Raw genomic sequence first — 15,751 nt, forward strand, 5'->3', positions numbered from 1 at the left:
GCTGATGTTTTTCAACTCAATGAAATGAATTAGTCTGGAGGTTATCCACGTTGAAGCTTCCCCGTTACAAACACTATTATTGCCCTCTTGCCTCTATCATTCACAACATTATCTTCTTGGATCATCATGTAATGTATGACCAAGATGCACCAAGAAATCTTGATATTAGCCTAAGCAAATTGTTTTTAGACCATATTTCTTAAAATGATGAAAAAAGACATAAGTAGTAATAATAGTTTGATTACTGATATCACTTCACTTGTGTGAGCAATCAAGGGCTGCCTTTGTGTGTTTTACTCTCAAAATGTGTCTGCCCTGATAGTTAGCTATACTGTGTGCAGGGTACAGCCACTGAAAAGTTGAAAGTTTTGCTTCCTGCCCTTTAGTGTAGTGATCCAGAATGTAGTTCAAAGGTGAGTATTCTCTAAACCAGCCATTGGTGATGGTACCTGGAGGAATGAAGTAAGGAAAAGAGGAACATTTCATTCCCCATGTCTAACCTAGCAGACCTGAGAATGTCTTGGTACACAGTTCCCTGACTGAAGAAAGCCACCACACTGGAGAAATAGATATGACTTGGTTGTTTGCACAGTGGGATATTTGAGACCTAAATAGAAGTGATACTAAAGAATTCAATAGGACCCCAAAATTCCAAGGCAGTTGGTAAATGACTGTTAGAGTCAAAGGAGGGGCAGAAAAACATGTAGGGGAATGAATGATGAACTAGGCCCAGGAGATGCAGAAACTGTATAATAAAGACATTTTATCGAACACCTTCGAGTGTTCATCTGACAAGACCCCCTCCCTCCTTACTTGCTTCCCATGGTCAGCATGCTGGACAGCAGTAATCAGCCACACTGGAGCAATGAGCTTGTAGGAGAACAGCTACAGCAAAAAGTCTCTCAGTTGCAGGCTCAGCTGGATGCTGAGCTGGAGGAGAAGAGAAAAGTCTTACTTCAGCTGTCCAGAGAGAAAGGTAAGTCGGGTGCTGAAGAGCTGTCTCTAATGAGGTATCCCCTACATTTGGTGTGGGAGAAGGGAATGTGGACCAGCATTTCTCCAATCCCCCACGGGGTCACGGATAACTAAAATACGCACACCAGCAACCAGATCAGGTTTACAATCTAGAAAGCATGATTTCCTACCTTACACGCACACTTGTTCCTACATAAGGACTTTCTATTTTGAAAGGATGCCAATTGTTAATTTACTATGTTTTTAAACATTTACTTTATTGAAAGGATGGAAAATGAAGTTCCCTGCCTTTTATTCTTATTAATCACTTTAGAGGTGACTGACAGCCTTTTTTTAAGCATCTGATACCTGAAATTGAGAAACAAATTACTGCTCTTTGTTACCACTACCATTTCCCCCTATTCTAACTCTTGGATCACAGTAGATAGCCATGCCAGAGATTTTTCGGGGCTTACCGCACTGAGAACAGCACGTTCTGTGTTTCCTGGCTGAGGAGGCAATTGGCAGGCAGGGTAGTGACTCGGCATCCTGTCCTCTTGGCTGAGTTGTTTTAGTTGCTTAGTTTGTATAAGCTGCATCAGAGGCCACATGTCAAAATATTAGAGCCAAAAAACCAAAGCTGATTAATCCCCAAGACTCACATGGAAAAGAACCTCTTGAGCCATACTGGACTTCTGGAGCACACACTTTAATTCTGTTGTGGTAAGCCATGGAGATGTAGCACATACTTGTTACTGTAGCATGCATATATCAGTATCTCTTAAAAGTGAAACAAACAAGTTTGAAAAAAAGACCCAACGCTTTTTAAATACTATCAAAAAGACTTTTGCTTCACTTCTTTTTGTTAGCCTATACCTTGATAGTTAGTCTTATCAAAGTTCTATTTCATCATATTCTAGTATATTCACGTAGGAGAGTGAAGGAAGAGAAGTATGGCATTAAAAAAATAGAGCCAGTGATGGGGATTTAAAGTACATCAAACTAAGAGGACAGCTAGATCAGGAGTGGAACCATAGAGATGGAGATCACATGAAGGGTTAGCAACAGGGGAGTGGGAGGAGGAGAAGGGGGGAGAAGGTACAGAGAATAAGTAGCATAGATGGTAGGTAGAAAGTAGACAGGGGGAGGGCAAGAATAGTAGGGGAAGTATAGAATCTAAATAACTTGTGACACATGGACATAAACTAAAGGGGGGGATGGTGGGGGAGGGGGTGTGCAGGGTGGAGGGGAATGAAGGAGGGAAATGAGACAGCTGTAAGGGCATAATCAATAAAATGTATTAAAAAGAAAAAAATAATAAACTCTAAAAAAAAAGAACAAACTGACAGCAACCAGAGGGGAGGTGGGAGAAAATAATGGGGGAAAAGTGGGGAAGAAACTTTAAAGAAACATCTGTAAAGGACACATGGACTAAGCCAAGGAGGGGTGGGAGATGAGGATGGCTGGAGTGGGGGGCATGGTAAAATAGAGACAATTGTACTTGAACACCAATTAAATTCTAAAAAACATTTAAAAATGATTAACTTTCTATTATATGAATTTTATGTCAATAAATTAAAATTTTGCTCATGATTATGAATTATATCTAGAAAACATTTCACTTTACTGAGAATATTAATAGACTTGGAAAAAATAAAAAATACACAAGCCCCCCCAAAATAAAAAATAATAAATAAAGTTTTGCTGTATTTGAAAAAAAAATAGACAGTGATGGGGATTTAAAGTACATCATAGGGAATTAGCCAATAATACTGTAATAACTATATATGGTGCCATTTGGTTACTGGAAATATCAAGGGGATCACTTTGTAAAGTATATGATTGTCTAACCACTACGCTGTGCACCTGAAACCAATACAAAATAATATTGAATGTAAAGTGTGATTAAAAAAATAAAAATAATTGAAAAAAATAGAGGCAGGAACCATAAAAGGATAAAGCTAGGAGAACATGTGGAGGGTTTGTAGTAGATATGAAGTACAAGTGAAGTCTTGTAAAGACTTTAGAGTAATCTAATCTAACTCCCTGTTTAGTGCATGGTAATGGAATTATCACACTGAACAATGAAGACCTTGCTTCCCTAAAGCACGTACCCACTTACACACAGATGCCTGGATGCCCACTCTTTCTCCAGATTAGAGAGGGTGTGGAGAGGGTGCCACAAAGAGTCAATGGCACAGAACTCAGAATGGATTTGGAGAGAAGGTGTTGCAATACTGGTTTGGATGGTGCTGTCAGAAAAGTTTGGACTGTTGCAGTCAGTCAGGTGGTTCTGTTTTTGTTTGTTGTTGTTCTCCCTTTCACCCTACAGGTCTGCAGGTGTTTTTTGTTTTGTTTTTGAAGCCCAAAGTTCAACTCCATTTACTGGGCTAATAAGCTAGAACTCCTTTGTAGAAATAGAAGAGAACTGATTCTCTAAGGGCAAATTTATAAAATAAATTAAACATTAGAGGGGAAATTTTATTTATACCGGTCCAGCTTTGACCATGGTTACTGATAACTACAGAGTTTCACTTTCTGGATTACCTTTCCTCCAGCTCAAAACAAGGATCTGAGGCTTGAAGTCACCAACCTGCTTCAGAAACATAAACAGGAAGTAGAGAGCCTCCAAAACAAAGACACAATTTCCCAATCTCCTGACAGGCCATCCGAACCAGCCACACATCCGGCTCCATTCCAAGAGGCTACTCAGATAGAGGTATGTGCATTTTAAATCAAGCAGGCCCCCTCTACAGAGGGATCTCTGGAAAATATCCCTAGAAAACATAAAGGGATCAGAACACTGAGTAATATTTTGTCCTGATTGAGGACAGTATTTGGAAGAATATGAGAAGATTGAAAATGAAGATAGCTTCATGAACCCCACACATTTTTCCCTACACTTTACAGCTTAAATGTTTTTAATCTTTTCCAGATGAGGACTTGAAATCAGCTGCTGAAGAGCAAACAGCCATTAGAGACCGTATACCTTCCTCACTGCTGCTACTGAGCGTGAGGAACTAGGAGAGAGAGCACTTGTGAATTTAACACAAGTCCTCTTTTACATTTCAGAGTAGATTCTGCTGCTAATATTTCACTATTACCAACAACTGCTTTATGGAGAATACTTATTGTTGTACCTATTATATTTATGTTCCATTCTACCATTGTTTTCCCTCTATAGCTCTGTGAACCAAAAAACCAAGAAGAAAAGAAACTGTCCCAGATGTTAAGTGAATTGCAAGTATCACAAGCAGAAACCACATTGGAACTAGAAAAGACCAGAGAAATGCTTATTCTGCAGCACAAAATCAACGTGTGTTATCAGGTGCAAGAAAAGATGGTGCAGGACGGGGATAGATAAATAGGCACATGGGAACCACTTACAGATGGGGGATGAAGCAGGACCCGAGTTTCCAGGGCTGATGCAAGGTGATACATTGTCCTGTGCAAACACAGAAAGTGCTGTCCTTTGAAAAACTTGAGGTCTCACACATCCCTGTGACACCTGGCAACAGAAGCCAGTGAAGGGGATAGCTCATGAAAGTGGCAGGTGTGAACCTCCTGGGTTTAAATTTTTCCAGTTCCAGGAAAATGCTACCCTGTGGCACTAATAGCACTGCCGGTCCTGGAGGGGTCCGTGAGCCATCCAAGTTCTTCCTAATGGATGAATTTGCTCTGCTAAGGACACAGTGGAATCTCCTCTACCCAGCAAATACCAGCTTTTATCTAGACTCTTTAGTTCTGGGCCACTGAGACAGAAAATTTCAGACATTATTATTTCATTTCAGGAAGAACTGGAGGCAATGATGACAAAAGCTGATAATGACAACAAAGATCAAAAAGAAAAACTGGAGAGGTTGAATCAACTCCTAGACCTCAAGAACCATCGTATCAAGCAGCTGGAAGGTATTTTAAGAAGCCATGGCCTCCCACTCACTGGCAAGTCTTAGTATTTTGTTTTCCTTACCCTGGGACCTGTCACACTGCTAATGTCTGTGCTCACCTCTGTGTATCTGTCTGGAAGGCCACTTAAATCCTTGGCATATAACTTACCCCTCCTGTTCTTTATCCTACCTTTATCCTACCATCTTTGTTGTTTTAATACATGGTTAGCAGCTTCTTTTGCTAACATCAGCCTCTTTCTGATTTCTCTGGAGAGTTTCCACAGGACCCAGCAATTGCTGAATCCATTTGGAGAATGAGAGCAGATCACCGCCGGCCCTCAGGGAGGTGTAGACACTACCTCTGTCAAGGCTGTTCCCTCACCCCAGACCTATGTAGCAGTTCTTGTGAGAGGTAGAGCTTCACCACTCATCTCTCATCATCCTTTCACACGATTTCTCTCTGAAAGCCTCTAAATTTGTTGTTGTAGCTTGAGGATGTCGGCATAACAGGGCAGCAGGCTGGCACTTAGAGGCAAATCTCATAATGTGGAACTTCCTATATTCAGTACAGTCACTACTGACCAGGATCTGGTCTCAGCCTCCCATGTCAAGAAAATTGGTTTTGTTATTATATCCAGTAGTGAGAGATCTGATTAAGCAAAATTCATCGAAGACTGATATTGAAGCCAGAACATTCGTTTGCTGTCTAAGGGACAGTGGCTGCTCATTGATGCCGTGAGCATATCTGGAATCACTGTTCAGGGCAGCCCTGCCCTCTCCCTGGCAAGCAGAGCCCATGAGCAGGTTACTTAGTGAGGCTGGAACTAGAGTAAAGGGAGGTGGGACTTTCTGAGGCATGATTTATCCATGCCGGGTTGAGTCTGTTACAAAGTCACTGTCATATAATACAGGAAATCCTGCCTTGGATTAAAATTCTCATGTCTTTCAGATTCAGGGTCTTTCTCCTGGGACAGGGCAGGATAATACCCTTATCTACTTCTGAAGATTCATTTGCTTTAACTTTATAGTTTTCTCATTATTGGTAAGGCTAAAGAGTTTTTCATATGTTTACCAGTTATTTGTATTATTTCTTTTTAAAATTTTTAAACATTTTAACATCATTTTTATTGTATTTTTTCTTTTGAGAATTGCCTGTTTCTGTCCTTTATCTGTTTCTTAATAGTATTTTATTGATTTATAGAATTTCTTTACGTGCTAAGGTTGTTAACCCTGTGTCATGTAATGCAAAATTTAAAATTTATTGTATTGAAATACATTATTCTTACCCATTAAGAAACTGGTGTCAATTTCTGTATTCCACTTATTTGGGACAGGAAGAAATTCTAATGTATCCAGATATTTTTATTTTACCACCTTAACTCTTTAAATGGGAACTGCACCATCAACACACTGAAGACTCAAATACTGCCCGATATCAAAGTTTCTGATTGGTTGAACATGGGAGGTAATGCACTGATTTGGTAGACTGTCCTCATGTATCTTTGCATTCCATTGCCAATATTTTCAACCCCTTTCCAATGTGTCCTCCATTGCTCTTAAGTCCACGTTAACTCCATTGCTCTTTAACTTAAAATGAATTTCTTTTGCCTTTTTGTAATAAAACCGAATTCTTAACAGAATGAAGACTCTCGTGACTGACGTGGCTGAAGAAGGGGAATCATTCCTTGGTGGGGTCCATTGTAATGTAATAGCCACTGTGACTGTAAATTCTATTCTTTCCACGGCCAATATCCTGAACTTTTGGAAATACGTTTTCTGTTTCTAGTGCTTCTCTGATGGAATTACCAATGAATCCATAGGACCTTGCTGTAAGCCAAAACATCATTCATAGAAGAAATTGTGCCCCCAGTGTTTTCCTGAGCTTAGTGTTTACCTTCCAGTCACTCACTTTGAATCATATCTCTAAAGGAGACGTTGGATTATTTAGCCATCGGAATTGAAAGCTCCTGGTTGTCATTCTGTTGCTTTTCCTTTTGAATCACATGGTTTCTTAAATAATCACAACTTGGACTTCCAGCATGGTTCCTGTTCTCCTTCTGTCTACCTTCCTTTTTTCTGAGAGAGCTCCCTGCCCTTTAATGGAAAGGCAGTTTTCTTTCCCTTCTAGAACAGCTCAAAGATGTGGCTTATGGTACCCAACAGATGTCACTATGTCTGGAAACACTGCCAGCCCATAGAGATGAGGATAAAGTGGACATTCCTCTGCGGCATCAGAGTGAGAATCTTTTTGAGCTGCACATCCATCAGGCCTTCCTGACATCTGCTGCTCTGGCTCAGGCTGAAGACCCTCAACCTACCACCTTCTGCACCTATTCCTTCTATGACTTTGAAACCCACTGTACCCCACTAGCTGTGGGGCCACAGCCACTCTATGACTTCACCTCCCAGTATGTGGTAGAGACAGATTCCTTTTTCTTGCACTACCTTCAAGGGGCTTCAGCCCAGCTTGATCTTTACCAGGTGCTAGCCAGTGAGCACCACACCCTTGCAGCTGGATGGATTTACTTTGACAGGGTGCTGGAGACTGTGGAGAGAGTCCATGGCTCTGCCACACTTACTGGTAAGTGCCGTCAGCTTCCCACAGCTCCTGGGACTAACGTAGGATTTCCCAAAGTTTATAGTTACTTTTCTAGTGCTTTCCCATTTCCTCTGCCTTTATTCTTGATCTTCGCCACACCATCTGTATCCTCCATGCCTTTCATACTTTCTGCTACCCAGGAGCTGGTGGAGAAGACTTTGGGGTGCTAGAATATTGGATAAGGCTGCACTTCCCCATAAGATCCAGCCTACAGGCATACAATAAACGAAAGAAAGCTCAGGCCTACTTGTCAGCCAATGTGTGTGGAGCCTGGAGGGCCCAGGAGAATGAGGTGAGAAAAAGGATGAGCCCATGCAACTCAAAGGAGCCTCAGCCACACAGCTCATAAAGAACTGCTCATTCTCCTGTTCTCACATTGAATGTGAATGAAAGAGAAAAACTGTCACATCACAACCAACCCAGATTCTTTCCTCGGTCAAGCCTGAGTTTGAAATAAAACCATGCCCTTGAAGTTGTTAGCTACTTCTCCCTGCTGTGAACAAAATAGCTTCTCTGTTCCATTCTCCAAGATAAGGCCTGAGTGCCAGCATCTCCCTCAGATAACCATCTGCCAGAGCCAGCTCCCAGGCAGGTTGCAAAGTCATTAGGTTTCTCTGTGACCCAGTCAGGATTCGACAGTTCTCTAGGTCATAGCTCTTGCTCCTCGGGGTGCTGGGTTTCACCTACAACAACTCTTTCAGGCTGCCTTTTTCCTCTATCCAAGACCCCCATCTCTCCAGTCCAGATCGGAGACTTGGAAGCATCAGAATGAGCTGCGGGTAGAAATCACCAGATGCCGTGACCTCCAGAGTCGATGGCTGGGAAGCCAACCCAGTCCGTATGCCATGTACCGCTTTTTCACCTTTTCTGACCATGACACTGCCATCATTCCAGCCAGTAACAATCCCTACTTCAGAGATCAGGCTCAATTCTCAGTGCTTGTGACCGCTGACCTGGATCAGTATCTGAGGCGGGAGGCCCTGTCTATTTATGTTTTTGATGATGAAGACTCAGAGCCTGGCTCATACCTTGGCAAAGTTCAAGTGCCCTTGCTGCCTCTTGCACAAAACAAATCCATTAAAGGTGGGAGTTCAGGATTGCTGCATTTTTAAGGTCTCTGCCCAGTATTGTCTTTCTGTCCTAATTCTACTCTTTGATTACTTGCTTGGAACAGTCTTTCTTAAAACCTGCTGAAAGGATTTTAGCATATTGTCAAAAGCAATAGAGCAGACTGAGAACCTCCCTAATCACATGGAAACATTGGTTTCTTCTGCTTCTTTTCAAAAACTAAAGCAAGATTCCCGAGTGGGTAGACCCACCAACCTGAAGTCTATACCTTTATCTCTGAACAAACATTTTCAGATTGTGTAGTGCTTCCTAGTGTTTGTCTTTACTTAAGGCCTATTGTTTCTTAGTACACAACTAGATATCAGATTATGAACTGTGTCTCTAACACTCCCCCATCCTTCTCTTGCATCCTTTACATTAGACAGAAGTTAGAAAGATTTCCATGCCATACCACAACTAAGGGAAATTTCTTGAATTTTTTTCCCCTCAACACGGAGCTTAACTTCCTACAACCTTACTTCATTTTCAAACACAGGGTTGTGAGGTGCAACTGGGAAGGGTAAACTCTCTGGAAGGGTGATGCAGGGGTATCCATGCTCTCATTAGGAAGTGTGGCTGGGGACAGCCAGTACACTGACCATGTTTAACAAGCATCTGGATGTTCCAGGAAGTGTGTGAGACCCCTCTCATCACAATACCACAGTGCTTAAAAAAAAAAAAAAGCTGACATTTCTGCTCACAACTCATCTTTTGCCAAAGAGGAGAGACAATGTGAGTCATCTATTATACTAATCAGGGTTACAAATCAAAAGTCTGGCATTTGGGGAAAGCTATTTGCTTAAGTTTTCCTGTCTTTTGTTATTTCAGAAATTAGGACTGCTTGAGTGAAGACAATGGTTTTGTTGGTATGCCTAAGGTGTAGCAAGTATTGGTAATAGTAACAATAATGTGATTTTGCTTATTGACTGGGTGACTGCTGATGACAAGCAAGCTATTCCTCTCCATATGTCCTTCAACTATCCTTCCTGAAACTCAGAGATATACATCTTTTCCTACAAACATTTTAAAGGAATGATAGAAGTAAATATTCTATGGGGATTGAATATGCAAGGCCATTCTATATTAATTCTGAAGGTATTATCATTATGATTATCTGACAAAGGTTTAATTACAAACAAAATATGGTGAAATTCAAAAATAGGGGAATAGATAAGGTGCTAATAAATGCTCACTTGCCTATTTTATTTGCCTATTTGATTAGATCTTAGTAATGTCTGTGTCTCTCTCAGGTGATTTTAACCTCACTGACCCTGTGGGGAAACCCAATGGATCAATTCAGTTACAACTGGATTGGAAGTCTTGCTACCTACCTCCAGAAAACTTCCTGAAACCAGAAGCTCAGATTGAGGAGAATGGCATGGACAAGAGTTTAGATATCTTGTCTGATGAGGACAAGGCTTCCTTTCCTACCCAGGTAGCAGACCCTCCCCCAATCCTGTGGAACGTATTTGAATAAAACAGCATTAAAACTGGAGGAAAAGAAGTTTCCTTCTGTGAAAGTCTCATGTTCTGAAGACTTAATCAGCATCCCTCATAATGCTGTGAGGTTTTTGATGGAGCCAGTCTCCGGGGAGGGGGGCACGGGGCGGTTTGTGGGGAGAAGAGAAAGATGGCATCTCTCAGCTCTATGGCAGGAGAGAAATGAAGTGTAATGTTAGCCTACAAATTCCGTTCTGAAGTACCAAGGCTGTTAAACTATCGTCTTACAAGGCTGTCTCTAATCCTTCTATGTAGGACCAGGTGGTATCTGCTGAGATTCCCATTAAAGCTGGCCAGTATCCAGCTAAGAGAAAACCTCCTCATGTGGGAGAAAGAAAGGAAAGGGAACACCAGGTTGCAGGCTACTCAAGAAGAAAACATGGCCGAAGAACAGATCTCCAAGGAAGAAACAGGATGGAGTATCTCAGTCGGAACATCTTAAATGGAAATACACTACAGGTAAGGCCTTAGAAACCCTGAGGAACTAAAAGGCAGGTTGTAGTATCCCCAAATATTTACTCTCAGAAGAAGTGGAAGTAGACACAGAAGATAAGCAATAATCATGGCTTTCTGTGGCTACATGGCTTTCTTGTGTTTTCACAAACACAAGTAGTTAAATATACCTCTGGACGGTTCATTTCAATGTAATTTAATCCAAGAGATTATGTAATATGCAATTTATCCTTAGGACTTTAATGCCACAGGTTTAACCTGTCCACTTCAACTGTAATCAAAATAAACTAAAGAACAAGTATTTATTGAACATCTACTACACACTTGATACTGCTTTTTCTTCATAGGAAATTGGATTAAAGTTATTATGTAGCACCTAGAAGTATGAATGTATAAGATTGTAAACATGTACTATATGATTATATAATTATATAATTACATATTACATTAGTATGTTATAATAGTTTATATTAATTATATATCAGTGTGTAATTTATGTTATTATTAATTTTATTAAATTATTATACTTGTACACCATAATTACATGTAATTTTATTTGTTGTTTATATTCTGAAGCAGGTGAGCTACACTGAATGGAAGTTCTCAGGGCTTACAATCTCCATAGATGATGAATTTAAAAGTCAGCAAAAGGAAGAGGAAATGACATCATCCCCTTCAGCACTGATACAAAATGAAGCCCTACATCCCGTAAATGGTATTGTCTTTTTAAAATCTTATTTTCCTATTTAATCATTGAATTATTTTATCAAGACATTTACTTTATTCATTCATCTTCGTTGCTAAACTTTTCATGGAAAATTAGTGCTGAAGACCTTAGTCTCAGTGTGCTGGTTAGGCCAATTAAAGTTGGAATTCTCAAAAAAAGTAGCTTTCTATGTACTTAAAGCTAGCTATAATAAGTTTAGTTACCTAGCAATTATAAGATGTGAATTCACTCCAGGGTCTTTGTGAATTTTGGCTACAAAGAAATAGGAGGAGTGCTTGCTTCGGCAGCACATACACTAAAACTGGGACTATACAGAGAAGATTAGCACGGCCCCTGTGCAAGGATGACACACAAATTTGTGGAGCATTCCATATTTTAAATAAGAAAAAGAAATAGGAAGAGTGTGATGGGCTCATTTGTGATGTTCTTGCAAATTAAGGCAAGACTTTTGTGTTACAATGAGAAGTAGACATGATTTCAGGTTATAGTATGACAGACTAGGTCATTCAGACCAACTCTCCCTCTGAAGACAACTAAAAAGCTACAGTTAATATATATTTTTAAAATCTTAATATTTCTTAAAAGCATTAAAGAGTCAATAAGAGAGGGAAGAATGACCAAACCTAGATCAAGGAGTGATTGGAACTCAGAGACGGTGAGCTGGAACTTCTTCAGGCCTGGGACACTGCTGGTCTAGAGGAAGTTGGGGAGAGAGAAAACCATGCTTTTGGTGGACTTGGGGTTAGGGAAATGGGATGTCATCTGACTCTGGTGTCTGCCCCAGGCAGAATTTCCCACCCTGGTCTAGGACCTCAGGAGGCAGCCCCTTTCTGAGCCGTTTCTGCTCTGAGAGGCAGAACTATGCGTGGGGCACTTGCAGGATGAGAGGGACAAGGGCTGACTCAGTGTGGCTGGGACACCAGATACTGGACTGTCAGACACACCTGCATAACAACTGTGTTTACCAGCTTCATGGAGATAAAACTGAACTTTAAAATTTCAGCAGGGAACTGGAACTATGAAAATTGATATTGTAAGTTTTAAAAAACATTTTGGTTTAAAAGAATCTAAACCAGACTTCCGCCAAGATGGAGGCATAGGTGGAAACACTGTGCCTTCTCCCACAGCCAAGTTTGAATACAACAAAGGTTTGGAGAACAAAGACACAGCCAAAGAACAGAAAATTGAATTATACAGAAGTCCGACAACAACAAACCTTTCAATGGGGTGGTAAGAGGGGTGGAGCCAGCAGCGGAGCAGGATCGGGCAGGAAAGATCCCCAGACCTAGGTGCGCAAGTAGTCCAGACCCAGTCAGGGTGAGGGGCAGACTGACCGAGGTCGCGCATTCTCGAACAGTGAGACGAGCCACGCAGGCCCCAGCGGGAGAACCCAGGGGTGGAGGGCTGACGGCGGTGACACACTTGCGTGCAGTGGAACTTGAGTGCAGTGGGCCCTGGTGACAGTGGCAGCTGCGGCACCTGTAGGAGCCACAGTGGGAGGCAGCAGGCGGGTTGCCATTGGTCCTCTTTGACCCCACCCCCACATACAGCGTCACAACCCAGCAACTGAGTTGCCCTGCTCTGGTGAACACCTAGGGCTCCGATCCTGCTACGTAACAGGCACAAACAGCCCAAAAGATGGCACAAGAAGAACTCAAGTCCCAGAGCTGATAACTCTAAGCAACCGAAAAATTGCCAGCCTCTCAGAAGCACAGTTCAAGACATTGTTTATCAGGATGCTCACAGAACTCGTTGATTTTAGTCACAAATTAAAGGAACATATGAAGACTAAACTAATTGAACTGAAGGGAAATGCACAGGAATCCAATAGTGATGGAAAGGAAACTGGGACTCAAATCTATGGAATGGACCAGAAGGAAGAACGAAACATCCCACCAGAAAGGAATGAAGAAATGAGAATTCAAAACAATGAGGAGAGGCTTAGGAACCTCCAAGACAGCTTTAAGCGTTCCAACATCCGGATTATAAGGGTACCAGAAGGGGGAAAGAAACAGCCACGAGTGGAAAACATATCTGAACAAATAATAAAGGAGAACTTCCCCAGTCTGGCAAAGGAAATAGACTTCCAGGAAATCCAGGAAGCTCAGAGAGTCCCAAAGTTGGACCCAAGAAGGAACACACCAAGGCACATCATAATTACATTAGCCAAGATTAAGATGAAGGAGAGAATCCTAGAAGCAGCAAGAGATAAGGGGACTGTCACCTACAAAGGAGTACCCATCAGACTGTCAGCGGATTTCTCAAAAGAGACCTTCTAGGCAAGAAGGGGCTGGAAAGAAGTATTCCAAGTCATGAAATAAAGACCTACAGCCAAGATTGCTTTATTCAGCAAAGGTTTCATTTAGAATGGAAGGACAGATAGAGTGCTTCTCAGATAAGATCAAATTCAAGGACTTCATCATCACCAAGCCCTTATTATATGAAATGCTAAAGGGACTTATCTAAGGAAAAGAAGATGAAAAATATTAACAGTGAAAGGACAGCAAACTCACAGTTATCAACAACCACACCTAAAACAAAAGCAAACCAAGAGGACAGCTAGATCAGGAGTGGAACCATAGAAATGAAGAACACATGGAGGGTGAGCAACAGGGGAGTGGGAGGAGGAGAAGGGGGGAGAAGGTACAGAAAATAGCATAGACAGTAGGTAGAAAATAGATAGGGGGAGGGCAAGAATAGTGGGGGAAATATAGAACCTAAAGAACTTGAGACACGTGGTTATAAACTAAGGCGGGGAGAATGGTGGGGCAGGGAGTGTGCGGGCGGAGGGGAATGAAGGGGGGGGGAATAGAACAACTGTAATGGTATAATCAATAAAATATATTTTTTTTAAAAAAATTTAAACCAATTGAATGGGACCCAAAATATCTGTATATAGAAAACTATATAACACTATAGAAAGAAATTGAGGAAGATACAAATAAATAGAAGCATATAGCATGTTCATGGATTGGAAGAATTAACATTATTAAAATGTCTATACTACCCAAAGCAATCTATAGATTCAACATAATTTCTATTAAAATATCAATGAAATTTTTCAGAGATGTAGAATAAATACTACAAAAATTTATATGGAACCCCCCAAATAATAAAACCCCAAATAGCCTCAGCAATCTTGAGAAAGAAGAACAAAGTTGGAGGGAATCACAATACCTGATATAAAACTACGCTACAAGGCCACTGTAATCAAAATGGTCTGGTGCTGGCATAAGAACAGACATGCAGATCAATGGGACAGAATAGAGAGCCCTGAAAAAAACCCATGTCAATTAATATTTCCAAAAGGAGTATAAGCATACAATGGAGTAAAGATAGTCTCTTCAATAAATAGTGTTAAGAGAACTGGACTGGTACATGTAAAAACAAGAAACTAGATCACCAACTCATAACATACAGCAGAATAAACTCAGAAGGGAAAATGACTTTATAAATATAGTCATGATGCCATAAAAAACCTAACAGACAACACAGACTATGAAAATCTCAGATATCTACATAGCAGCATTTTTGCTGATATATCTCCTAGTGCAAGGGAAATAAAGGGAAAAAAATAACAAATGGAACTACATCAAATTAAAAAGCTTCTGCAGGGCTAAAGAAACTTCATCAAAAGGAAAAGGGAACCAATCATGTAGGAGAACATATTTGCCAATGATACATTGGACAAGGGTTTAATCTCCAAGGTGTATAAAGAACTCATATGACTCAACACCAGGAAGACAAACAATCCAATTAAAAAATAGGCAAAGGACCTGAATACATACTTCTCCAAGGAGGACATGCAGATGGTCCATAGACATATGAAAAAATGCTCAACATCACTAGCCATCAGAGAAATGCAAATTAAAACTACAAGAAGGTACCACTTCACACCTGCCAAAATGGCTATCATTAATAAATCAGCAAACTGGTGAATGAATCAGGTACTGGTGAAGATGTAGAGAAAAGGGAACCCTAGTGCATTGTTGGTGGGAATGCAGACTGGCACAGCCACTGTGGAAAATGGTATGGAATTTCCTCAAAAAATGAAAAACAGAACTACCTTTCGATGCAGAGATTCCACTGCTGGGAATATACCCTAAGAATCCTGAATCACCAGTTCAAAAGGGCTTATATACCCCAATGTTCATAGCAGCACTATTTATGATAGCCAAGAGTTGGAAACAGTGTGAGTGCCCATCAGTAGATGAGTGGATCAAAAAACTGTGGTACATTTATGCACTGGAATACTACACAGCAGAAAGAAAGAAGGAACTCCTACCTTGTGTGACAGCATGGATGGAACTGGAGACTATCATGCTAAGTGAAATAAGCCAGTCAGTGAAAGACAAATACCATATGATCTCATTAATAAGAAGACTCTAATGAACAAAATAAACAACCACCAATATACTACCACAGGCATAGAATCACAGAATAGACTGACAGTCCTAAGAGGGGAGGACAGAGGAAGGACTGTTTGAAAGAAGATGAAGGGCCCCTTGCTGGTGTGGCTCAGTG

At 40.9% G+C, this 15,751-nt stretch overlaps 1 protein-coding gene and 1 non-coding gene across 14 annotated transcripts in view; both read left to right on the forward strand.

The window, feature by feature from the left end:
* The window catches only part of RPGRIP1 (RPGR interacting protein 1), a 74,711-nt gene that overhangs the window by 33,923 nt on the left and 25,037 nt on the right, over nucleotides 1-15,751 (forward strand). For 6 of the 13 annotated variants that reach the window (XM_037039842.1, XM_037039848.1, XM_037039844.1 and 3 more), the window contains 10 exons: nucleotides 831-976; nucleotides 3,513-3,673; nucleotides 4,139-4,282; nucleotides 4,746-4,896; nucleotides 6,970-7,422; nucleotides 7,581-7,732; nucleotides 8,142-8,523; nucleotides 9,798-9,982; nucleotides 10,303-10,506; nucleotides 11,077-11,215. In XM_037039842.1, coding sequence (XP_036895737.1) covers nucleotides 831-976; nucleotides 3,513-3,673; nucleotides 4,139-4,282; nucleotides 4,746-4,896; nucleotides 6,970-7,422; nucleotides 7,581-7,732; nucleotides 8,142-8,523; nucleotides 9,798-9,982; nucleotides 10,303-10,506; nucleotides 11,077-11,215 — 2,117 coding nt within the window. The remainder of the gene's footprint in view (nucleotides 1-830; nucleotides 977-3,512; nucleotides 3,674-4,138; nucleotides 4,283-4,745; nucleotides 4,897-6,969; nucleotides 7,423-7,580; nucleotides 7,733-8,141; nucleotides 8,524-9,797; nucleotides 9,983-10,302; nucleotides 10,507-11,076; nucleotides 11,216-15,751) is intronic. The other 7 variants (XM_037039846.1, XM_037039847.1, XM_037039852.1 and 4 more) reach the window with 5 other exon arrangements.
* On the forward strand, nucleotides 11,499-11,605 carry LOC118982695 (U6 spliceosomal RNA). Its single transcript, XR_005065583.1, has one exon. It is a non-coding gene; the product is annotated as a U6 spliceosomal RNA (small nuclear RNA).

Source organism: Sturnira hondurensis, unplaced genomic scaffold (genome assembly GCF_014824575.4).
Source record: "Sturnira hondurensis isolate 20B ecotype Veracruz unplaced genomic scaffold, ASM1482457v3 Scaffold0025484, whole genome shotgun sequence".
Lineage (NCBI taxonomy): Eukaryota > Metazoa > Chordata > Mammalia > Chiroptera > Phyllostomidae > Sturnira > Sturnira hondurensis.